General features: G+C 44.3%; 1 protein-coding gene across 1 annotated transcript in view; it reads left to right on the forward strand.

Annotated features, from left to right (window-relative positions):
* LOC132780055 (putative lipid scramblase CLPTM1) overlaps nt 1–25,407 on the forward strand; it is a 47,113-nt gene that overhangs the window by 1,003 nt on the left and 20,703 nt on the right. The window contains exons 2-3 of the mRNA XM_067460931.1: nt 11,808–11,926; nt 24,836–24,959. Of these exons, the coding sequence (XP_067317032.1) occupies nt 11,808–11,926; nt 24,836–24,959 (243 nt within the window). The remainder of the gene's footprint in view (nt 1–11,807; nt 11,927–24,835; nt 24,960–25,407) is intronic.

A 25,407-nucleotide genomic window follows, 5' to 3' on the forward strand; every position in this document is an offset into this window, starting at 1 on the left:
AGTGTTCACATTTGGGCATATTGAGTATTCGTGTAGAGTTTGGTCCAGATCCATCATTGTTTGATTCCACAGTGCTCTCTGGATGTAGGTGGACTACAACTCCAAAACCAAAGGACACTGCCCACCAAACCCTTCCAGCATTTTCTGTTGGTCAAGTTTGGTTCAATTCCATCGTTGGTGGGGTTCAGAATGCTCTTTGATTGTAGGCAGGGGCGGCTCAACCCATTACGCAAAGTAAGCATTTGCAGTATAGTTGATTTTGCCTAGGGGCGTCTTGAGGCGCTCTTGGGGGAAAATAGACCTTCACATATGCAAGTTGTAGTTACTGGGATGTATAGTTCACCTACAATCAAAGAGCATTCTGAACTCCACCAATGATGGAATTGAACCAAATATGGCACACAGAACTCCCACGACGAACAGAAAATATATTTCAGTGATTGGTTGGGGGGGACGGGGACCAAAATACTGTTTGCTTACCATTGAAAAATTACCTAGGGCCGCCTCTGATTATAGGTGAACTATAAACCTCAGCAACTACAACTCCCAAATGACAAAATCAATTTTTTTGAGTGAAGGACATACATTGGGTTGTTAGGTGTCTTGTGTCCAAATTTGGTGTCAATTCGTCCAGTGGTTTTTGAGTTCTGTTAATCCCACAAACTAACTTTACGTATTTATTTATACAGATTTATATTCCGCCCTTCTCACCCCGAAGGGGACTCAGGGCAGAGCACAGCATATACACGGCAAACATTCAATGCCGGGACACAAATTCACATACAATACACAAACATTAAAAAAAAATTATCAAAATGTTAAAACACACCATTTAAAATCGTCCTAGTCATCCACATCAAATCTAGTATTTTGGCCTGGTCATCTTTCCTATTGCCGCTTCATTGCCCTGTCCCGAAAGCTTGGTCCCACAGCCAAGTTTTGACCATCTTTCTAAAGGACAGGAGGGAGGGGGCTGACCTGATCTCACCAGGAAGGGAGTTTCATAGCCAGGGAGCAATCACCGAGAAGGCCCTGTCTCTCGTCCCCACCAATCGTGCCTGTGACAATGGCGGGGCGGAAAGCATGGCTTCCCCGGAGGATCTTAATTTCCACGATGGTTCATAGGGGAAGATGCGTTCGGACAGGTAATTTGGGCCGGGGCCCTTTGGGGCTTTATAGGCCAAAGCCAGCACATTGAATTGTGCCTGGTAGCAAACAGGCAGCCAGTAGAGCTAGCGTAACACGGGAGTTGTATGCTCCCTGTATGCCGCCCCAGTTATTAACCTGGCTGCCTCTCGTTGGACTATTTGAAGCTTCCGAGCGGTCTTCAAAGGCAACCCCACGTAGAGTGTGTTGCAGTAGTCTATTCTAGATGTAACGAGAGGGTGGACCACGGTGGCCAAGTCTGACTTCCCAAGGTACGGGTGCAGCTTGCTCACAAGTTTTAATTGTGCGAATGCTCCTCTGGCCACCACTGCAACCTGGGATTCCAGGCTCAGTGATGAATCCAAGAGAACCCCCAAGCTGCGAACCTGTGCCTTCAAGGGGAGTGTGACTCCGTCCAGCACATGTTGCGACCCTATACCCTGTTCGGCCTTGAGACTGACCAGGAGGACCTCTGTTCTGTCTGGATTCAACTTCAATTTCCTTGCCCTCATCCAGACTAGTAAGTAAAACTTTATTTCTGCCCCACCCAATCTCCCCAAGGGGGTGCAAGGTTTCTCACAACATAAAAAGGCAAATTTTCAATGCCATAAATAATACATTAAACAAATTCATATACACAATACAATACAACACAACAACAACAACAACAACAGTCCCTCTTTGGAGGTTGAGAAGGACGAGGTAGAAATGTTCTAAATATTTATTTATATATAAGGAGCCCCGGGGACTCGGTGGGTTAAATCCTTGTGCCGACAGTACTGAAGACCGACAGGTCGCAGGTTTGAATCTGGGGAGAGTGTGGATGAGCTCCCTCTGTCAGCTCCAGCTCCTCATGCAGGGGCATGAGAGAAGCTTCTCACAAGGTTGGCAAAAACATCTGGGCATCGCCTGGGCAACGTCCTTGCAGGCGGCCAATTCTCTCACACCAGAAGCGACTTGCAGTTTCGCAAGTGTCTCCTGACATGAAAAAAAAATTATATATTCATCATGTTAGGAGCAAACCAAACAGTTGTATTGCATTAAATGTTCTAAATAAATAAATAACAGTAGTAATACTTCAAATTTCAACAGAAAGGAGGAAACCATAAAAATAAACAAAATCTGGCCACCAGTATTTTAAAAAACTCTAAAATCAGGACTGTAAACGAAGAACAGCACTCTGAAAACAGGAGAATTCCAGACATGAAACAATCGGGGCCAGCTAACACCTCTCAACAAAGGATTCCCCCAGGCAGGATTCAGCCGGACTTTGAAGCTGCAAGGCTTTGCAGGATTAATTGCAACATTCACACTTGCCTCCAACAGACAAGAGTTCTTTCTCCCCCCCCTAGACCTTCCACAGATGTATAAACTTCCCTTGCTTAGTTTCCAAAATACCTCACAACCTCTGAGGATGCCCGCCATAGATGTGGGTGAAATGTCAGGAGAGAATGCTTCTGGAACATCACCATACACCCTGGAAAAGTCACAGCAACCTAACAATACTTTATTTGCAACCCGCACTATCTCCTCAGAGGGATTCAGGGCGGATTCCAGAAAAAAAGGGGAAACTTTCAGTGCCAAAGTGAGCAACAAAACAAATCAAACAACAAACAAATAGCATCAATATAAACTTAAAAACTTAAATGCCAACCAAATAATAGTTTAAAACACATAAAGCTCACCATACACATTTGCATCAAAAGGATCTAAATAAATTAAGGTACAATTAAAAGTGTGAAATAATGTGTGATGTGATTTAAATTAGTGTGATGATGATATGCAACAGCCAAACTGTGCCAAAGTGCATTTCCAAACGAGGATGTATTAAATCAGTGGTTCTCAACGTGTGGGTCCCCAGAAGTTTTGGCCTTCAACTCCCAGAAATCCTAACAGCTAGTAAACTGGCTGGGATTTCTGGGAATTTTAGGCCAAAACACCTGGGGACCCACACGTTGAGAACCACTGTATTAAGTTGTTCGAATCCTCCTCCATAAGCTAAAGTGCAGCAATGAGTCTTTAAAAGCTTTTTAAAGGAGAGGAGGGAGTGGGCCATTTTTACTTCTTTGGGGAGGGAGTTCCAGAGGTAGAGGGCAATCACGGAGAAGCCCCCCCCCCCTCTTGTCCCCACCAACTGTGCAAATTATACAAATCATATGAGAAACAATAATAAGTTAAAACAATATAAATAAAAAACAATCGTTAAAAGCCATTTGCATATTACAGGTTTTTATTTGCTTACTAAAGGAGGATAGTGATGGGGCCATTCTGATCTCCTTCAGGGGGTAATTCCAGAGGTGGGGGGCAATTGCAGAGAAGGCCCTCTCTCGTCCGCACCAACCAAGTTTGATACAGGAATAATAATAATAATAATAATAATAGCAACAACATTTTATTTATATTCCGCCCTTCTCACCTCGAAGGGGACTCAGGGCGGATCACAGTACACATAACACAGCAAACATTCAGTGCCATTTTGTATAGACAATACACAAACAGAACAGAAGGAGGTGCCATGGAAGGTTGAGCTTGAGTTCAGGGGGTGCTGTTGCTCTATCCTCTATGACGAAGAGCCATCAGGACTTCCTCCTTCCTTTTGGTCATCCAGCATTCTCTGATCTTCCTTCTTTATGGCGTCATAAAACACCTTGCTTTTTTTTGCGGTACCTAATTTTTCTAATCACAGCTAAAGCTGTTTTTAAATTGCTTAGGTAAACAATGAGCTAGGGCTGACAGTTGGCTGCTCATGCCATCCCAGGGCTTCGAACTTGCAACATTTTGGTTGATAGATCTTATAATTGCTGATGATTTACCAGCTGTGCTAAACCTCCGGGTAGGACCGTGAAGAGGACCTCTTAATGAGCTCAGTGTCTGAGCAGGTTCATATGAGGAGATGCGTTTGGTTAGATAGTCTGGACCCAAACCATTTAGTGCTTTAAAGGTAATAACCAGCACATTAAATTTCACCCAGTAGCAGAATGGAGGCCAGCAGAGCTGCCATAGCATGCTAATTGTTCTCTCCCTGTGCAGTGCTCCTGTTAGTAATCTGGCTGCTGACCTCTGGACCAGATGAAGCTTCCAAGCACTCTTTACAGCAGGCATGGGCAAACTTGGGCCCTCCTAGTGTTTTAGACTTCAACTCCCACAATTCCTAACAGGCTGGGAACTAGAGTGCGAGCCTTCCTTCATGGTGGCTGCCCCTTAACTCTGGAACTCCCTGCCCAGGAAAGCCGGAATAGCCCCCTTCCAGCTGTCCTTCCTGCGGCTGGCTAAAACCTTTCTATTCAGGCGAGCTTTTAAAGATGAAGATTTTTAAAATCATCAGGGGTGCTGTGATTTTGTATGCTTTTAAATGTTTAATACTGTTTTAATATTTGTATATTTTAATTTGTATTGCTGTGCTTTTAGTTGTGAGCCACTTTGTGTCTCCGTATAGAGAGAAAAAGCAGGAAATAAACATAAACATAATAATAATAATAATAATAATAACAATTACAATAACACGATATGAGGATTTAAAGAACTGCAAAAACTCTGGCACAAGCTAGTAAAGGTGGTCCCAGTGGTGATTGGCACACTGGGTGCAGTGCCTAAAGACCTTGGCCTGCACTTAAACACAATCGGCACTGACAAAATTACCATCTGCCAGCTGCAGAAGGCCACCTTACTGGGATCTGCACGTATTATTTGTCAATACATCACACAGTCCTAGACACTTGGGAAGTGTCCGACATTTGATCTAATTCAACAGCCAGCAGAGTGTCTGCTGTGGACTCATCTTGTTGTGTTTCAAATAATAATATAATAATATGTTTATGTATATATGCGTTTTTGTGTCTATATAGAGGGGGCAGAGAGAGTGTATTGGGTAGCATGGGGAAAGGTTAACACCCAGAGCCATTTAAGGGCAGTAAAGTACTACACTTAGGCAATAAAAAGCACAAATACAGGATGGGTGACACCTGGCTTGAAAATGAAACACATGAAAGTACTTTCGGATTCTTAGTAGACTACAAGCTGAACACGAGACAGCAGTGTGACGCAGCAGTTTAAAAAGCCAATGCGATTTTAGACTGCATCAGTAGGAGTACAGGCAGTCCCCAAGTTATGAACAAGATAGGTTTTGTATGTTTGTTCTTAAGTTGAATTTGTATGCAAATCTGAACAGGTACATTTTTAAGTTAACTCCAGTCAAAAAATAGTGTTTGTTTTGCTGATGGGTTCCCCTGTCCAGAAGATTTTGCCTCACTTTCTGTTCCTGTGTTAATTAGATTTTGAACAATGTGGCTTGTTGTTGAAACAAGGATTAGTGATAAAACTCCTGTGGTGACACCTTTTCCTCATGATAATAACTTTTCAAGAGTGAATATCCCTTCCGAGGGGTAGATTTCTCTCACTTTCTGTTGTCTCACCCCCGTTCTTAACTAGGAGTCATTTGTAAGTTGCATGTTTGTAACTTGGGGAGTGCCTGTATTTTAAAAGCAACTGGGAAATGGGGACGGCAGAGGATGAATCAGGACATTTGCCACAAAGGTCCCAAAGCAGGTGGGAGGAATGTTATATGAGTCTGTCTAAAGCTGGAGTGTGTTTGTTTTTGTTTTTCCCACATTGTGCCTAGTAAACACAATTCAGCTTTGGTTTCTTTCAACCTCAGACATGTAAACATGAATATACCCGCAGGGCACAGCTGGAATGTGTTTGGTATTTGTGGTCTTTGAGGGGCCTGCTTTCCTCTCCCCTTTCTGTTCCTCTTCCCTAAATTCTAATCTCTAGAGCAGTGGTCCTCAAACTAATGCTGGCCCTCCAAGGTCATTTGCCCAGCCCTTGCACAGGGTCAACCTAAGTTTGAAACGACTTGCAAGCACACAATAACAACAATCCTATCTCATCAGCCAAAAGCAGGCCCACACTTCCCATTGAAATACTAATAAGTTTATATTTGTTAAAATTGTTCTTCGTTTTAATTATTGTATTGTTTTTAGGTGGGGTTTTTTTTTGCACTGCAAATAAGATATGTGTAGTGTACATAGGAATTCATTCATGCTTTTTTCAAATTATAATCCGGCCCTCCAACAGTTTGAGGGATTGTGACCTGGCCCTCTGTTTAAAAAGTTTGAGGACCCCTGCTCTAGAGCAGTTGTTCTCAACCTGGGTCCCCAGATGTTTTTGGCCTACAACTCCCAGAAATCCCAGCCAGTTTACCAGCTGTTAGGATTTCTGGGAGTTGTAGGCCAAAAACATCTGGGGACCCAGGTTGAGAACCACTGCTCTAGAGCATCAGAAAACATACAGTGATATCCTTTCAAATACTTAAACAAGGCTATTGAGTCCCCTCTCAACCTCCTTTCCCCCAAGCTAAACATCCACCCTCAAATCCCTAAGCCATCCCTCATAGGGCTTCATTTCCAAACCTTTGATTATTTTGGTTGCCTTCCATCTTGTCCATCCCCTTTTTGAATTGTGGGTTCTCACAGTGGGCTGCAGTGTTGTTCCAGGGGAGGTGTGAGCAAGTAGAATAGATTGATACCATGGCTTCCCGTGATTTTGGCACTATATAGGGAGTGAGACAAAAGGAAGTGTGGGAAATCCACTTTAAAATGTACCTGTTCTGACTTGCATACAAATTCAACTTAAGAACAAACCTACAGGACCTATCTTGTTCGTTACTTGGGAATTACCTGTTCTCCTATTGATACATCCTAAAATTGCATTGGCTTTTTAAGCTGCTACATCTACTCTCTTGGCTCAGGTTCAACTTGTGGTCTACTAAGACTACTAAATTCTACTAAACTCCATGGGAGACTCCTGATGTGAGGATTTGAATCTGGAAGCCCATCTTGTGTAACCTTTTAGCCAGTATATAATGTCCCTCATGCCTGTGCCAAATAGCTGAAAAGTCTCGTCATGCAGATAGGCTCAACCCAACCATAGTGGGTCTCAATCTTGAAATAAAGTGTGGTATAATACATATAAATGAATCAGGTGGTAGAAGGCTTTTGGTACTTGATCAGGTGCAGTTGTTTGGCAGATGGACTGTGTGAATGGGTTCTGGCCAAGTATGGACATTCAACCCAGATTTCTCTCCATTTTAGTTCTTATGCCGCTTACATTATGAAGCACCAGCTAGAATACTTTATCTTCTGCAGTGGCACATGGTATTGGTCCAGCCTTCTAATCCTTTTAAGTACATTTTTTCATCCTTCCTCAGCACTTGGTTTCTTCTTTTGCTTTCTTGGTTACTTATTATGTCTCTATCTCCATTTAGGACAACATTTGGCCCTCCAAATGTTAGTGGATTGTGACTTCTTTAACCACGACTACATTGCTTAGAGCTGATAGAAGTCATAGTCCAGTCTCTGGAAGGCCACAGACTGCCCACCTCTGATTCTTAGGTGCGTGCACAAGGGTCAGCCTCTTGTTCATTTTTCAGTCCTCCGGCTTCTCAACAGCCTCCCAAGCAAATTGCTTCTACCTTTCTCTCTAATTAAAGAAAGGAGACATTCTGGTTATTCTGCCAGTTGCTACCTCACTTGTATGTCAGTGTCCATGTCTCCTTTAGTTCCAACCCTTTCTTGGACAGCATATTTTTTTTTCCTTTCAAATTTAGTCTGTTCTTACTCCCCCCTTTCATATTGCCATAATGGCAACTTAACCTTTAATAATAAAAAATATAATTTTACACTTTTGTTGTTATTTATATTTTGCATCAGGAGCGACTTGAGAGGCTGACTGCAAGTCACTTCTAGTGTTAGAGAATTGGCCGTCTGCAAGGACGTTGCCCAGGGGATGCCCGGATGTTTCGATGTTTTACCATCCTTTTGGAAGGTTTCTCTCATGGGTAGCTGGAGCTGACAGAGAGAGCTCATCCGCACTCCCCCTGGATTTGAACCTGTGACCTATTGGTCTTCAGTCCTGCCGGCACAAGGGTTTAACCCACTGCATCACCAGGAGTTTCTACCATTTTACACTGATTCACTTGTCATCTTTGTTAAAGCAGTGGTTCCCAACCTTTGGTCCTCCACATGTTTTGGTGTTCAGCTCCCACATTCCTAACAGCTGGTCAACTGGCTGGGCTTTCTGGGAGTTGAAGTCCAAAACATCTGGAGGACCAAAAGTTGGGGAGCACTGGGTTAAAGGGATCCCTGGCATTTTTGTCAACACTGTGTTCTTTAGGTTTCCTGTGAAATTGCTGGTTTTCTTTTCTTCTCCATCTGGGGAATTGGAGTTTAGTTGCCCTGCTGTAGGGGACTGTTTATTTCCACACTCCCTATCCACCCACATGACATTTCTCCTTTGGGCCTTCCCATTCTGTCACTTTTCCAACGTTTTAAAAATACCTTTCTTTACAGTACTTTTTAACCTGTCAGATCAGTGTTTCTCAACCTTCCTAATGTCGCGACCCCTTAATACAGTTCCTCATGTTGTGGTGACCCCCAACCATAATATTACTGTTGTTGCTGCTTCATAACTGTCATTTTGCTCCTGTAATGAATCATTATGTAAATATCTGATATGCAGGATGTATTTTCATTCACTGGACCAAATATGGCACAAACACCTGAAATGCTCCAATTTGAATACTGGCGTTGTGGGGGGTTAATTTTGTCATTTGGGAGTTGTAGTTGTTGGCATTTATAGTTCACCTACAATCAAAGAGCCTTCTGAACTCCACCAACGATGGCATTGAACCAAACCTGGCACACAGAACTCTGATGACCAACAGAAAACACTAGAAGGGTTTGGTGGGCATTGACCTTGCGTTCTGGAGTTGTAGTTCACCTACATCCAGAATGCATTGTAGATTCAAATAATGATGAATTTGGACCAAACTTGGTACAAATACTCAATATGCCCAAATGTGAACCCTGGTGGAGTTTGGGTGAAAATAGACCTTGACATTTGGGAGTTGTCGTTGCTGGGATTTATAGTTCACCTACAATGAAAGAGCATTCTGAACCCAACCAACGATAGAATTGGGCCAAATTTCCCACACAGAACCCCCATGACCAACAGAAAATATTGTGTTTTCTGGTGGTCTTTGGCAACCCCTCTGCCACCCCCTCGCGACCCACCCAGAGGTCCCGACCCCCAGGTTGAGAAACGCTGTGTCAGATGAATGTTTTCCCTTTACTCTCCATTCAATATTCTGCAAGTTCTCTGTCCCAGGTTTCTGTGGGAACACAGCCTAGTTGGCATTATATTGTCGAAGGCTTTCATGGCCGGAATCACTGGGTTGTTGTGAGTTTTCCAGGCTGTATGGTCATGTTCCAGAAGCCTTCTCTCATGACTTTTCGCCTGCATCTGTGGCAGGCATCCTCAGAGGTCGTGAGGAGCGTTGGAAACTAGGAAAATGGGGTTTATATCTCTGTGGAAAGTCCAGGGTGGGAGAAAGAACTTTTGTCTGTTCGAAGTAATTGCTCTCTCCTTGCCAGTTTTCTTTGGAGCCTGGAAATCTCGCTCACAACCTGCCTCACAAAATGTGACTTATTCTAAGGGACAACAATGCTTTTTGGCTACACAGTCTAGATCAGATAGCCTGTTTTTGCTGGTTGTAATCTTTTTCAGAGTCGGTTATTCTTATGCTATGCGGAGGGAGCGTTCCTGTGCTGTGAGAAAAAGCATAATTAAAATCTGCTATCACCCAGAGAACTCACCCATAGGGGATACTTCCTGTCATTTCTTTGCATGATTCATTGCTTTTGCCCTGATATACTTTCATTTATCTTCTGCTGGAGAGGACATCTCTGTCCTGCCTCTGCATTCTGTTTGACTGGATTGGTTTCAGGGATGCAGGAGAGGAAGTTGTCCATGACATCACTGGATGAGTAACAAGTTTGTAACTTGCCTCTTTCCCTGAGATGAAGCCATCTCAGAAAAATAACTCTTTAAAACCCACAAAAGGGTGGGAATTACCGTAGGTACTCTTTCATTCTTTAAAAATAGACCAGGATAACAATGTTTGGTGAATTGTCTATTACACCTGCTAGAAACAGGGAGGTGGTTGGAGGAAATCACCCTTCCACACCTGTTTTTCTACTCATTGATGGGAAGCTGCTTGTATTTTGGCTATTTAATTCTTTTGTTTGCCTGCCAACCATATATTTAAGATAACTCGATCACTGTCCACATTTTTTCTTAATTTGGAATTCCCCTCAGTGATATTGCTTAAATACTGTACTTCCCCTTTAGTTATTCTCCACCATCTAGATGTTAATATGCTGAAATCGAATGCCCTCTCTGCTGTTCGTTCCACTTCAATAAATTTGAGTCCATTCTCAAGGCCTTAAGTTCTTACTAATAGCTTTCGGTTTGGATGATAAGTATCTTGCCTGGTGCAGTGTTGGTGCTTTGTTGCATCTGTTTCACAACCTTCTAGCAGGAAGAAAGTTAGTTTGATGATGTTGAGATATTGTCGGGCCACAGAAACATCTGTGAGGGCTGCACCTAGTCCCAGGGGTTAAAGAACTTTATGTAAGTTAGCCACTAATAGTCCCATTAAATGTTGTATCTTTTATGGAGTCAGGCTACAAGAATATTTTCCAGACTCTTGAGAAATAGAACACAGTGGGCAGGCCAAATGTACTAGGAATAAAATTGATAAAACCCTGGATGAGATATGTTTCTGAAGGAGAATGGGTTTCTTAGGGAGGAACACAAAAGGGGCAGAACACTAGAGTTAGGCCTTCATTAAGGGCGGGGGGAAAGTGCCTCATGACAACGGAGCAGTAGTTGGAACAGACTGCATATCGGAAATATATTCATTCACTGAAGGCACATCAGAAGAGCCAAGTTTTTAGGCCTTTCTTATCTCCCTGTATAAGCCAGCGAGGAAGTTAAGATTGCATAGGAAGGCTCTGCTCTCAATCCTGTCTCCTTCTCAGGTGTGGTTGGTGATGACAAGAGACAGGGCCTTCTCAGTAGTGGCCCCTTAGCTTTGGAACTTCCTCCCGAATGAAATCAGATTAGCCCCTCCCTCCTCCTTACCTTCAGGAAAAGGCTAAAGACACGGATATGGGACCAAGCATTCAGTTAGTAGCCCACTAGAGAATTATGGAATAGTGCAATGACCATTTGAAATGGCTATGGATTATCCTTTTGTATAAAACAATTTTAATAACTGTTTTAAGGTTTGATATGTTTTAATGAGTTTTATTTATTTATTTACTTCATTTGTATACCGCCATTCTCAGCCCTAAGGCGACTCATAGCGGTTTACAACAAGCAACAAGAGTTTTAATATATATGTTTATTTATTATATATGCATGTGTGTGTGTTTACATGGCATTGAAATGTTGCCTATATATGTAAGCTGCCTTGAGTCCCCTACAGGGTTGAGAAAAGCGAGATATAAATAGGGTAAATAAAATAAAATAGTCTACTGGAAATTGATGCCAGTTCAATGGGGCCTTTCCTGGAGCCAGTGGGACTCCCTTTAGATCATCATTGGTGGGCTTTTACAGTATATTACAGAAGGAGCTGGGAATAAAGTGATAGTGTTTTGTGCACTTGTAAAGGTTTGGGACTTGAAATCTGTATTACTTGTTGATTATATCAATAGCTAGCAGTGAACACAGCGCTTACACTAATTTGAACTGCTAGGTTTTTTTCCTGAATGATTTTTTGCTGATACATGTCTTCTCTTTTTCTCTTTACGTTAAAGCAAGTGACTAGCAATGGAACTGCTGGGGGAGGAGAAGGAGTTGTTGATACTCAGCAACAGAACCAGCCGCAACAGCAACCTCCAAATGCCTGGCAGGTCATCAAAGGGGTCCTGTTTAGGTGAGATCTCAATGTTTGTGGAACCACCAGTTTCTGCTTTGTGTGTGAATATTTGTGTATATAGAAAACTTGATGGAAGGGTGTGAGTGGTGGGATTTCTCTATTTCCTTTAAACCATCTCATTGTTAATTTGCAACAGCAGTCATGTTTTTAGATTTTTATGAAAGCAACAATAACATTCTCTGATATTAGTTATCTAAATATAGTAATAGTAATAATAGTAGTAGTAAATGGGTTTTCTTAAATACTTTAGCTTGCTCAGAACACATTGCAAACTTAATACTTCTAGCAACAGCCATACTCCCTTGTGCTGATTTGGAAGGTGGATCTGTTGAGGAAACAGTACTTATCTAAGCCTCTCTCTGCAGGCCGGTTGCTACCAGTTTTGAAAAATACCCTTGGCTGACCTAAAACAGGCCAGAAAGAGTAATACGTGCACCTCATTCCCTACACAGCTTTTGCAGTTGCATTATCCATTTTGTTGTCCAGACATTGGGGAGTAGTCCCACAATAGAATGTTTAAATTATCTATAACAAATAAATGTAATGTTTCTGAGTGAAAACAGTTCCTTTGTTAGAAGGAGTTACTTCATTTTTCATAGGTTATTCTCCAGTCATTTTTCCTTCGCTCTTCTTTTGTGCAGTGGAGAACATTGTGGAAGGGAGACATCCTTTGTTATTGGGGTGTTTTTTGTTTAGTCTTGTGACTTTCTGAACATGTGCATTTTATTTATATCTCACTTTTATACTGGCAAAGAATACAAGTACACTAATTTTCTGGGAGATGGTTCAGCTGTAATGTTCTTTTTTGTGTAATGTTCAGTGTGTGCCAAACGTTTTGTGGGGTGGGGGGGCATTCAGTTATAAGTCCTTCATGCCTATTTGCAGCTTGAAGCGCTACACTTCACAGTCATACATACTTCAGGAGCAAGATTTTGGGCTTCCCCCCTCCTTGTTCTTACTCTGGGATCATCTTATATGATTCAGTTCCAAAAGCAGAAAGTTCATAGGACTAGTTTAGGACTCTGTTAGCGGTACTTGTGGGGCAAAGTCCATTTTATCAATAATTTACTACTTGGAAACTTTAAGATCAGATTGCTTCTTTAAGTGTAAGTGAATAGAGTTCATTGCACTCCATTTCAGAATTTGGTAATATCTTCCAGGGCAGAGGTGTTTGTGGGAAGTCTTGTGTACATTAAACTCAATTCCTTTAATATATAGAATCTTGATTGTTTGATTCATAGATTGCAAGATTATGTTTAATGTTAGAGCTAGTAGAGAATCCTGCCCTAAAGTTCTTGCCAGTCAGGACTAGATAGTTATGTTAAGCTGAAGACCAAGGTGACCCAATAGCAACAAGAGAACAGTATTTTTGCTTCCCAAGTCTTTATGGAAGCTTTTGCTTCTGAAACCACATTGGTTCTCAGAGCTGCATCAGCAGAAAGGATCTGGCACCCATGCAATGCCAGCAAGCAGCAAAACCTCAGAACAATTAGAACAGTTAAAATATTTCAATTTATTAATGCAATTCAGATTAGAACAAGGTCAGTATTGAAGTGTCCTACTCCCTAAAACTGGGCAAGCTGCTAGGAAAGCACTTCAGAAATTGTGAGCATGCAGAAATCATTGTAATCTTTACTTGGCAATAGAACCCCTCTCATGGCCGGGATGGATCCAAAGCATTATCTTGAAGTTATATTAATCATTCTTCTTTCATTGAGTTGAGAACTGTCCAAATAATTGTTGCCTATTTTAGGTAAGAAGGCTTAGCCAGAAGTCATAAAACAGATTGAAATGATCGATTCTTTCAGAGCAGGAGTGGGAATCTTGTATTCCATCCCCGGAATTGCGGAACTGCAGCTCCCAGCATTCTTCACTGCTGCTGGCCAAATCTGGAAGGCTAAATGATTTCTTTATTTAGAGTATTTATACCCTACCCCAGTAAGAAATCTCCCAGGGTGACTTAAAAGTAATAACTTAAATAGTTTTTACTCTCAGGTTCATAATCTAAATAAGATAGGTAAAGGTAAAGGTTTTCCCCTGACATTAAGTGTAGTCATGTCTGACTCTCGGGGTTGGTGCTCATCTCCATTTCTAAGCCGAAGAGCCGGCATTGTCCGTAGACACCTCATGTGGCCGGCATGACTGCATGGAGCTCCCTTACCTTCCCACCGGAGCGGTACCTATTGATCTACTCACATTTACATGTTTTCGAACTGCTAGGTTGGCAGAAGCTGGGGCTAACAGCGGAAGCTCACGCCGCTCCCCGGATTTGAACCAGCAACCTTTTGGTCAACAAGCTCAACAGCGCAGCGGTTTAATCCATTGTGCCACTGGGGGCCCATAAAAAAAAAGGAGATGTGGGCTGCTCCTCTCCCTCTCTGGGACCAGAGCATGACATTTGGAATAAAGAAATTCCCTAAACCAGTGGTTCACAACTTTCCTAATGCCGTAACCCTTTAATACAGTTCCTCATGTTGTGGTGACCCCCCAACCATAAAATTATTTTAATTGCTACTTCATAACTATAATTTTGCTACTGTTATGAATCATAATGTAAATATCTGAAATGCAGGATGTATTTTCATTGTACTTCTCTTTCTCCCTGGGATTAGGCCATGGAGGGGCCACTCCACTCCCCTCTAAGCCCTGTCCTCCACCCAGCCCTCTTCTCTCTAGGCCCCTTCTCTCTCACCTCCTCACCTCCACCTCCTTCTCCTTCCTCATTCCCTCTTGGTTCCAAAGCAAACCTCACCTCAGTCACTCCCATCTCTTCCTCCTAAAATGGCAGTGGGGGTGGGGCTGAGTGACATCACCACCTCCTTCCGGAGAAGAAGAAGAGTCCTCTGGGAAGCAAAGGAGGTGGGGGAAAGTTAGCAATGTCTCGGTTCCTAAAACCATCAGAAATATGTGTTTTCCGATGGTCTTCGGTGACCCCTGTGAAAGAGTCACTCGAACCCCAAAGGGGCTGCGACCCACAGGTTGAGAAGCACTGCCTGAAACACTGGATCAAGACATAGTGAAGCTGTCCTGGCTTTTCGTCTCTCCCTCTGAAGCCAAAGCAATAGAAGCTAGAATAGAGGAAAGATCTCTCAACTACCATTGCACTAAGGCATGATAAAGCTATGCCTGACCATTCTCTCCCTATGAGTCCAAAGAAGTTACAGTTGAAACAGGTTTTTCTCTCACCACCTCCAGGGCCAAGGCATGAGAAAGCTGTGCCGTGCTGCTCTTCTCTCCCTTAGAGACCAAAGCAATATCCTCCTATTTTGAAGCATTGCTAGTACTCTTGATAACCAAAGAGAGCACCTTTAGATGCTTCTCTCCACAAAAATTCAATTAGTGACAAGCAACTTAAAAGTACATAAGAGAGAACTCCCTTTTTGTAAGGCTCTCTTGTTTAATCCTGTATTTTTTCCTGTGTGTATTGTGTATATACATATTTAACATTGTACACCTTTGGTAGAACCTCTGTTAAGTCCCATATAGATTTGATGGCACTCTCTAAACGATAACACTAACAGAGGCAGATGGACCTCTAAGAGGGCAGTTTGTAACTCCTTGGCCCAAATCCTGGGTAAAAGACCACAGGAAATAAGACTAGAAGCCATAGTGTGGTTATGGAGGGACTACCAATCATCTGACCGTTCCTCCCGTCTTCAAATAACACCAGAAGACAACTCATGGCTTGGAGAGCTTATGGCAAAGCGCTATGATTTAAAGAAATGGGGCATTACCATTAGGAGGGTAGTTGTGGACCCTCAGATACGCCCCTTATTTGCCTCCGGGGTTCCTTCTTGCCATTCTCCATCAGGTCCCCGTGCATCCACAACTAGCTCACCGGTTAGGGCCCCCCCTCCTGGTTCATATAATTTTGAGACTCCATCCGTCCCGGTCGCCCCCACTCAACCAGCCACACTCCTTCGCTCGAGAACCCTTCCCTTATTCAGTCCACTCAGCTCCCTTGATGTTTCATTATCTACCTCATCTTCAGAAACATCCCTCCCCAACGCCCAAGGGAGACTATTCCCCAGCCCGACTCCTTCCTCTGAGAGCTGACTAGTTACAGACCCCGGCCATGTAGGGGGGGAGAGGGTTCCGGAGGAGGGGGGTGCCATTCAAGTCGTGTGGGGGAGGAGAATAGCGGGTCACCGTCATCCCAGGGAGAAGCGCAACAGAGTCCTTGCGACCCTGGAGAAGGTAGGTAGTGGTAGGCTCCATGGCAGCCCCCTTGGTCTAAAGGTCCTGCTGATCAATGCCAGATCCGTTAATGGTAAGACTGCGGCCATCCAGGACCTGATCCTGGATGAGAGGGCGGATCTGGCATGCATTACTGAGACCTGGTTGGACGAGCTGGGGGGAGTAAATCTCTCTCAGCTGTGCCCACCAGGTTTTGGAGTGCATCAGCAGGCTAGACAAGGGGGGCGGGGAGGAGGGGTCGCAGTGGTCTTCCGGCAATCCATCGCCGTGACCAGATGCGTTGTCCCGCAAGCTTCTGGGTTTGAATGTGTCCACTTGAAGGTGGGGAGCCGTGACAGTGTGGGGTTCCTGTTGGTGTATCGTCCACCCCGAGATCCAGCAGCTTCCCTGTCTGAGTTAGCGGAGGTGGTCTCTAATTCGGCCTTGGTCTCCCAGCGCCTGGTGGTGCTGGGAGACTTTAACATCCACGCCGAGACCACTTTATCTGGCGCAGCTCAGGACTTTATGGCCACCATGACGGCCATAGGACTGTCACAGATAATATCCGGCCCCACGCATCAAGCTGGGCACACTCTCGACCTTGTCTTTGTGGCGGACGACGAATTGATCAGAGTGGAAGATCAAAACATCCTTCCAGTGTCATGGTCTGACCATCATCTGATCACATTTAGACTTACTGCGACCCTAAACCTCCGCAGGGGTGGAGGACAAATTAAGATGGTCCGCCCTAGGAGACTGATGGATCCGGATGGATTCCTGAGGAATCTTAGGGTTCTTCCTGCCTTGGAGCCTGGCGATTCTATCGACGCCTTGGTAACTCTCTATAACGGGGAGATGGCCAGGGCGTTAGATATGATCGCACCCGAACGCCCCATCTCGTTGCGTCGTGACAGGCCATCTCCTTGGTTCACCGAGGAGCTGGCTGTGATGAAGCACACGAGAAGGGGGCTAGAGCGCAAATGGAGGAAATCTCGAGATGTATCTGATCGAACACGGGCTAGAGCCTCTCTTAAGGCATACTCCGTGGCCATACGGGCGGCCAGGAAGTCATTCACGACCGCTCGTATAGCATCTGCAGCAAATAGATCATCGGAGCTGTTTCGGGTCGTGGGAGAACTCCTCCACCCACCTGCGGTGGAGGAGGTCCCTGACGACCCCGCAGCTCGGTGTCGCGATTTCGCACACCATTTTGCAGATAAAGTCGCCCAGATACGCCTCGAGCTCGACTCCAATTCCATCGCAGTGCCTGAAGAGGTGACGGAGGTACCTGCTTGTCCAATTTTGTGGGATTCTTTTAGGCTTGTTCTTCCTGAAACCGTAGAGGAGGTTCTTGGGGCTGTGAGGGCGACCACCTCACCTCTAGACCCATGCCCATCTTGGCTCATTAAATCAGCCAGGGAGGGGTTGGTTGACTGGTTTGTATTGATTATCAATGCATCGTTGGAGCAAGGGATTTTTCCATCTGGTTTGAAACAGGCAGTGGTTCGTCCACTCCTCAAAAAAGCTTCCCTTGACTCCACGGTGCTGAATAACTACAGGCCAGTCTCCAACCTCCCTTTCTTGGGTAAGGTGCTGGAGCGGGTGGTCGCCTCGCAGCTCCAGGGCTTCCTAGACGATACCAACTACCTAGATCAGGCACAGTCTGGCTTCAGGCCTGGTCATGGCACCGAGACAGCCTTGGTCGCCTTGGTGGATGACCTCCGCAGAGAGCTGGACAGGGGGAGTGTGACCCTGTTGGTTCTCCTGGACATCTCAGCGGCTTTCGATACCATCGATCATGGTATCCTCCTGGGTCGTCTCTCTGGGATGGGCCTTGGGGGCACGGTTCTGTCGTGGCTCCGGTCCTTCCTGGAGGGACGTACCCAGTTGGTGAAGCTGGGAGACGCCTGCTCGGACCCCTGGCCTTTGACCTGTGGGGTCCCGCAAGGATCTATCTTGTCGCCCATGCTCTTCAACATCTACATGAAACCGCTGGGAGAGGTCATCCGGAGTTTTGGAGTTGGGTGCCATCTCTATGCGGATGACACACAACTCTACTACTCCTTTCCACCTAATTCCAAGGAGGCTTCTCGGGTGCTGGACGAGTGCCTGGCCGCTGTGTCGATCTGGATGAGGAAGAACAAGCTGAAGATCAATCCCGACAAGACAGAGGTCCTCCTGGTCGATCGTAAACCGGATCGGGGTATAGGGTGGCAACCTGTGTTGGACGGGGTTACACTCCCCCTGAAGCCACAGGTCCGCAGTTTGGGAGTCCTCTTGGATTCTTCGCTTACACTTGAGGCTCAGGTGTCGGCGGTATCCGGGAGGGCCTTTGCACAACTGAGACTTGTGCGCCAACTGCGACCGTACCTCGTGAAGGCTGATCTGGCCGGGGTGGTCCACGCCTTGGTCACCTCTAGAATGGATTACTGCAATGCGCTCTACGTGGGGCTGCCCTTGAAGACGGCTCGGAAGCTACAATTGGTCCAGCGGGCAGCAGCCAGGATGCTAACTGGAGCTCATTATCAAGAGAGGTCAACCCTCTTGTTCAAGGAGCTCCACTGGCTGCCATTTATTTTCCGAGCCCAATTCAAGGTGCAGGTGCTCACCTACAAAGCCCTGAACGGTTTGGGACCACCCTACCTGCGTGACCGCATTTCCATCTACGAACCCACACGCTCGCTCCGGTCATCTGGGGAGGCCCTGCTCGTTATCCCACCTACGTCGCAAGCGCGCTTGGTGGGGACGCGGGACAGGGCCTTCTCTGTGGCGGCCCCCCGACTTTGGAATGCCCTTCCAAAAGAGCTTCGTCAGGCCCCTACTCTGGCAGTTTTCAGAAGGAACCTAAAAACTTGGCTGTTCCGATGTGCCTTCGCAGATTAGGAATCCCCATCCCAAGTCCTAGATGCACTTTAGCACAACTAATGCTGCTGCACACCGCACTTTTAATCCTACGTTCCTCCTGCCATCTCAGCACTTTTAACCCTGTACCCCATTGCGCTGGCCGAACCAGTTTTAATAGTGTCTTGATGTATTGTCATTGTGGTTATTTTGCTTAATTGTTTGATTTGCTTTGTTTATTGCTGTGTTATGTTTTCTATTGTATTGTGTTTTGTGGCTTCGGCCCGTGTAAGCCGCATCGAGTCCTTCGGGAGATGCTAGCGGGGTACAAATAAAGTTAATAATAATAATAATAATAACACTAATGATCTGGTTGACCAGTTCTTTCTTACCAAGGACAAGAGGTGCTTCCCAAGCGTGAAGGAAAGATGATTTCTTTGGCTTGCTTTTAAACTGTTTTGCTAGTTAAGTAAGTGTTTATGCATGCCTGTCGGTGTGAAACATTGTGTAACCTCTACAGATGTGCTTGTGTATGCTTGTGTCTCCTTGAATGAAGGTGACATTGCCTCCTGAGTGTGAAATTCAAATTAAAAGATACCAGTCACTGTCTAAAGAGCGCAAGGCATTTTTTTCATCACATTTGTAGCTCAGGCAGCACTCTTAAGCTCTCATAGGTTTGTGAATTTCACCAATGAATCATGAAGCAGCAGAAACTGACAGCGCTGGCCTTCATTCTTCCCAGTTGGCTGATTATCTTTAGCTATAATTTCAAGCCCGCTAGCCTGTTAATGTAGAAGGAGAATATGAAAGTCGTCTTTGCAATGCCAGAAGTGCTGATACTCACAACACAGGCCAGGGATGAGTTGCAAATACTTTTGACTCTGTATTTTCCCACATAGACTTCAGCAGTGGGCATCTCCCACAAGGCAGGAGTCTTGCTTAGCTATATGGCCTTTCTTCCTTTATCACCTCAAAATGCAATTAAAATTTGATTTAACTTATATCAGTTAGATCAGCGTTTCTCAACCTGGGAGTCGGGACCCCTGGAGGGGTCGCAAGGAGGTGTCAGAGGTTCCCGAAGACTATCAGAAAACAGTATTTTCTGTTGGTCATTGGGTTCTGTGTGGGAAGTTTGGCCCGTTTCTATCATTGGTGGGGTTCAGAATGCTCTTTGACTGTAGGTGAACTATAAATCCCAGCAGCTACAACTCCCCAATAACAAAATCAATCCACCTCCAACCCCACCAGTATTCAAATTTGGGCGTATCGGGTATTTGTGCCAAATTTGGTCCATTGAATGAAAATCCATCCAGCATATGAGATACATAACAGCAGCAAAATCACAGTTATGAAGTAGAAGCTGAAATAATTTTATGTTTGGGGGTCACCACAACATGAGGAATTGTGTTAAGGGATCATGGCATTAGGAAAGTTGAGAACCACTGAGTTAGATTCTTAGGATCCAGAAATGTGGTTACCAAAGCTTTATGTTTCTCAGGCCTCCAGCATACTCTACAACTCTAGAAACAAATATATAAAACCACTGCATACACTGGAGTACCAAGTGGTTCTTTTCAGATGGTGCCAAGCTGTGACTTGCACTGTGGGCTTCTGTTCTTGTCTTTACCCAAGTTTTTAGACAATGAAAACTCAAATCAATTGTATTCCTTTATGTCCCTGTGTGTTTTTCTTTTCTGCTATAAAAGACTGGAGTGGAGAATTCTGGTCTTACCCAAAACAATAGTCTGGGAATAGACTTACCACCTTCATGGATGAAAGGATGAAAAACAAAAGACAATACTATCCTAGGTTCTTTTGAAGAAAATATGAAAATAATTGCTGTTGTTTATAGTAGCAAGAGGGACAAACATTGGAGAGTGCCCAGTTTTTTTAGAGACACAAAGCTGCTTTATTTATTTGTTTATTTAATACATTTTGACATCTCTGTATTTATATATCTACTAGCTTGGGTACCCCGTGTTGCCCAGGTTATTTGAAAAAGCTTTTTATTCGTAAAATTAAACACTGTTCTTCAAGAATGGCTCACCGGTTCAACTGACACACTGCTTTTGCAATATCCTTTTGGGAGACAGAAGACAACCATCAGCATTGGAGGTAGTGCACTAGGACAATACAGTATCACAATTTTCAATTCTTATCTCTGTCAATATTGTTTCCATTTAATATGGAGCAGCACTACATATTCAGCTTCCAGGGGATTAACAATTTTATTTGAAATGCACACACATGACCAGTCTACCTTTTATTTGAGGTACACACATAGACACTCCCCGCTCACATATTGTAAACACTCACCACCCAATCTATTGTAAACCTAAAATGGAGAAGTTGTTACTTTGAAAACCCCTTTGAGCTTGCTTCAGCTCTGGGTACTATATTTTGTTTACTTACTTAGGTGATCCCTCGTTGTCCAAGTAAGATTGTCCTCCAAGTGCAGTGTCCTGGCGGGTACGTAGGTGACTGTGGAGCCCTATTCTTGAACTGCATGTTCTCCTGCAGTGAGGGCATCAATTTCCAGGTGGAAGGCAGTCCCGGACAGGGTTGGCTTGATGTGTGTTTAGCTCTTTCGCCCTCCATTTATGCCTCTTCAAATTCTACAGCACTGCTGGCCACAGCTTACCTCCAGCTAGAGCGCTTAAGGGTCAGGGCTTCCCAGTTCTTGGTATCTATGCCACAGTTTTTAAGGTTGGCTTTGAGCCCATCTTTAAATCTCTTTTCCTGTCCTTCAACATTCCGTTTTCCATTCTTGAGTTCGGAGTAGAGTAACTGCTTTGGGAGACAGTGATCAGGCATTCAAGCAACTTGGCTGGTCCAACAGAGTTGATGGCGGAAGACCATCGTTTCAATGCTGGTGGTCTTTGCTTTTTCCAGCACACTGACATTTGTCCACTTGTCTTCCCAAGACATTTGTAGGATTTTTCGGAGGCAACGCTGATGGAATCGTTCCAGGAGTTATATGTGACATTTGTGGATAGTCCACGTTTTGCAGGCATAGAGCAGGGTTGAGAGGACAATAGCTTTATAAACAAGCACCTTGATATCCCTATGGATGTCCCAAATAGTATTATACCATACCCAGAACCTCGTTCCCCTTTTCTCCAGTAAATGGAATGAGATTCTTAGCTTTGCCCATTGGTATGGAATTTGCATGCCTCCACCCACTACCTCTCCCATAACCCTTTCCTACTCTTTCCTATGGCACACAGCAAACACAGAGGAATTGATCAGCAACTGTTCATACTGGAGAGTGTTGGGGGCCTGACTCAACTTGATAGAAATTGTCGTCCACCCTTCATCAGGACAGACGCAGGGCAATGCAGGCATTGTCTGGGTTATTTGAAAAAGTCATTTTTAAATTTTACAAAATGCATATGGTTGTGGATGAACTACAACTCACATCATGCCAGGTTAATCCCCTGAAACTCCATTGGTGCTTAAAGTTTGTCATGTTGGGCAAGTTTGTTCTCTAGATGCATCTTCGGTGGGGTCTGTGTGGCCTCTGACTGCAGGATAAACTACAGCTCCAACGATGGTGAGTCAGTCCTCTCAAACCTCTCCAGTAGATTCAGGTAAACATTGGGATTCTGTGTACTTCCACCCATCCTCTCTTTGTCACTTTGCTTGCATGAAAGGGGGTTGTCTGAAGGTGACAGTACCTTTTCCCCATGAAGGCTCTCCAAGCAAGCACCACAGTTTAGGAAAGATGTTGACATGCTGGAAGGTGTCCAGAGGAAGGCACCAAAATGATCAAAGGCTGGGAAGCCAAGCTTTATGAGGAACGGCTTAGGGAACTGGGTTATGTTTAGCCTGGAGGAGAGTGGATTAAGATGAGACATGATAGACTTGTTTAAATAATTGTAAAGATGTTGTGGTGAAGATTGGAGCCAGCTTGTTTTCTTGTACTCCAGAGACTAGGATGCTGAACAATGGATTCAAACTGCAGGAAAAAAAATTCCACTTAAATGTTAGGAAGAACTCTTTGACAGAGGACTATGCTGCATCCGAGTGTGGTGAAATCTTTTTTCTTTGGAAGTTTGTAAACAGAGACTAAGTGCCATCTACTTGAAAGTACTTTGATTGTGTTATTCTACAAGGTAGAATAGGGTGGGCTGGATGGACCTTGCGGTCTCTTCCCACTCTCTGCTTCCATGAAAATCTGGTTTCATGTTTATATGGAGGGCCTCCATTGATATAAAGGACTCTCCTCAGACACTTTCATGCCAGTAGAGTACACTTCAGCAATACCTGCGTGATGCTGATAAAGAATTTGAAAAGGTACTGAAAATGTTGGACTGGGGACAAGGCTGTTAACAGAACTAAATGTAAGTCCAACACACCTGGAGAACAAGATTATGAAACAGTTACTTTTGGAGGATTATAGCTCTCTAAGCAGGAACCATGTTGACACAGGGATATATTTGGGGGGGGGGGGGGTATAATCTGAAAAGCCACTAGGGGAGATGTCCGGACTTTTTGAGTACTATGCCACCTGTACGCACTCCTTTCCACCTACATCTAAGGAGGCTGTTCAGGTCCTGAACTGGTGCTTGGTGGCAGTGATAGTCTGGATGAAGACAAACAAATTTAAATTGAATCCAGACAAGACTGAGGTACTTCTGATCAGTCAGAGGGCCAAACAGGGTAAAGGGTTATAGCCTATGTTGAATGGGGTTGCATTCCCCCTGGAGATACAGGTTTGCAGCTTGGGAGTGATCCTGGATTCAACATTGAGCCTGTAGCCCCAGGTTTCACACCATGTCCAAGGAAGTTTTCACACAATTACAACTTGTTGTGCCCACACCTTGGAAAGTCAGACAGCCACCGTAGTCCATGCTTTTGCTACATCTCAGATAGACTACTGCAATGTGCTCTATGTTGGGTTGTCTTTGAAGACGGCCCGGAAGCTTCAAGTAGTCCAACGGACAGCAGCCAAACTTCTAAGTGGAGCGGTGTACAGGCAGCACACAACTCCTCTGTTGCATCAGCTCCACTGGCTGCTGATATGCTACCAAGGTCAATTTAAAGTGCTGATCTTCACCTATAAAGTCCTAAATGATTCTGATCCAACTTATCTGCCCGAAGGCATCTCTTCCTATGAGCCTACTAGAACTTTAAGGTCTGGGGAGGCCCTGCTCTCGGTCCCACCTTCTTTGCAGCTGCGGTTGGTGGGAACAAGAGACAGGGCCTTCTCAGTGGTGAAACTCCCTCCCCAGCAACATCAGGCAGGCCTCATCCCTTATGGCTCTCAGCAAAAAGCTAAAGACTTGGCTTTTCACACAAGTGTTCGAAGAATAAGTTACTAAGAGTTTCGACACAGTCTGAATTAAGGATTTGAGCAAGATTATCGGATGAATGGAACTATCCGCCTTAAATGTTTTTAATTTGTATACTGTTTTATGTGTTTTATTGAATAACTGTTAATCATTTTAACTGTGGGATACATTTTACTGTTTATTGTTGGTTTTTACAAGCATTGAATTCTTTTCGGGGCTATAAGCCAGTTTGAGTTCCCCTTGGATGAGAAAGGCGGGGTAAAAATTGAGTAAATAAAATAAAATGAAAGTAAGTAAGTAAGTACGTCAGGAGCTGCTTTCAGCCCACACTCCCATCCTATTACTGTGATCACCAATGACTCGGGGAGAAAGTCCCAGAGCATTATAAAGGGAGACCTCCCTTCTATCCCATCTAGCTCCTCCTTCTCTCTTCACACCAGAGATAAAGGTATTAGTTGGTGTGGATCAATGAAAGTTTATTTTCCGCAGACTTCCCTGTTTGATTAGAGTTGATTTGGAATCTCCCTTGAAGGAACGGTTGTTTTATAACTCTAATTTGCATTAATGATCCACTTTTTTTGCTCCCAACACCCAGGATCTTTATCATCTGGGCCATCAGCAGTTGGTTCCGTCGTGGGCCGGCCCCACAGGATCAAACCACCGCTGGTGGAGCCCCCAGGGCACCAAGCCGCAATCTCTTTCCTAAGGACACTTTAATGGTAAGTGTGACAGGGACAACAGCCAGTAGGGCCCAGGATTTGCAAAAAAGACAAAGCACAAACCATTTCTCTCACCTGAGTGATTTATGTGAACCAATATGTTTTCTGAATATGAGTAATCTGAATTCATCACCAGCAAAGATTAAGATTTGCAAGCTTTTGAAATCACAGAAGCTAAGCAGATATTCCTGAATTTATATATGGCCTTGCATATTATTCAAGGGGTAAGCAACTCCACTCCAACTTTAAAGTGCTGCCAGATACCTTTATCAGAGTCCTTCGGAAAATTGCAACCAATAGTGATGCAGTGTCACTTCTAGTTGCCATTTTGAGAAGGACACTGACAAAAATAGATATATTTGGGGTTGTTTTGGATGTCTTGGGAGCTCTGTGTAGACAAAAAAAGCCTAAAAACGGCATGATTTTTTTAAATAGTGCTTAAAGGGAT

The sequence above is a fragment of the Anolis sagrei genome, chromosome X (genome assembly GCF_037176765.1).
Source record: "Anolis sagrei isolate rAnoSag1 chromosome X, rAnoSag1.mat, whole genome shotgun sequence".
Lineage (NCBI taxonomy): Eukaryota > Metazoa > Chordata > Lepidosauria > Squamata > Dactyloidae > Anolis > Anolis sagrei.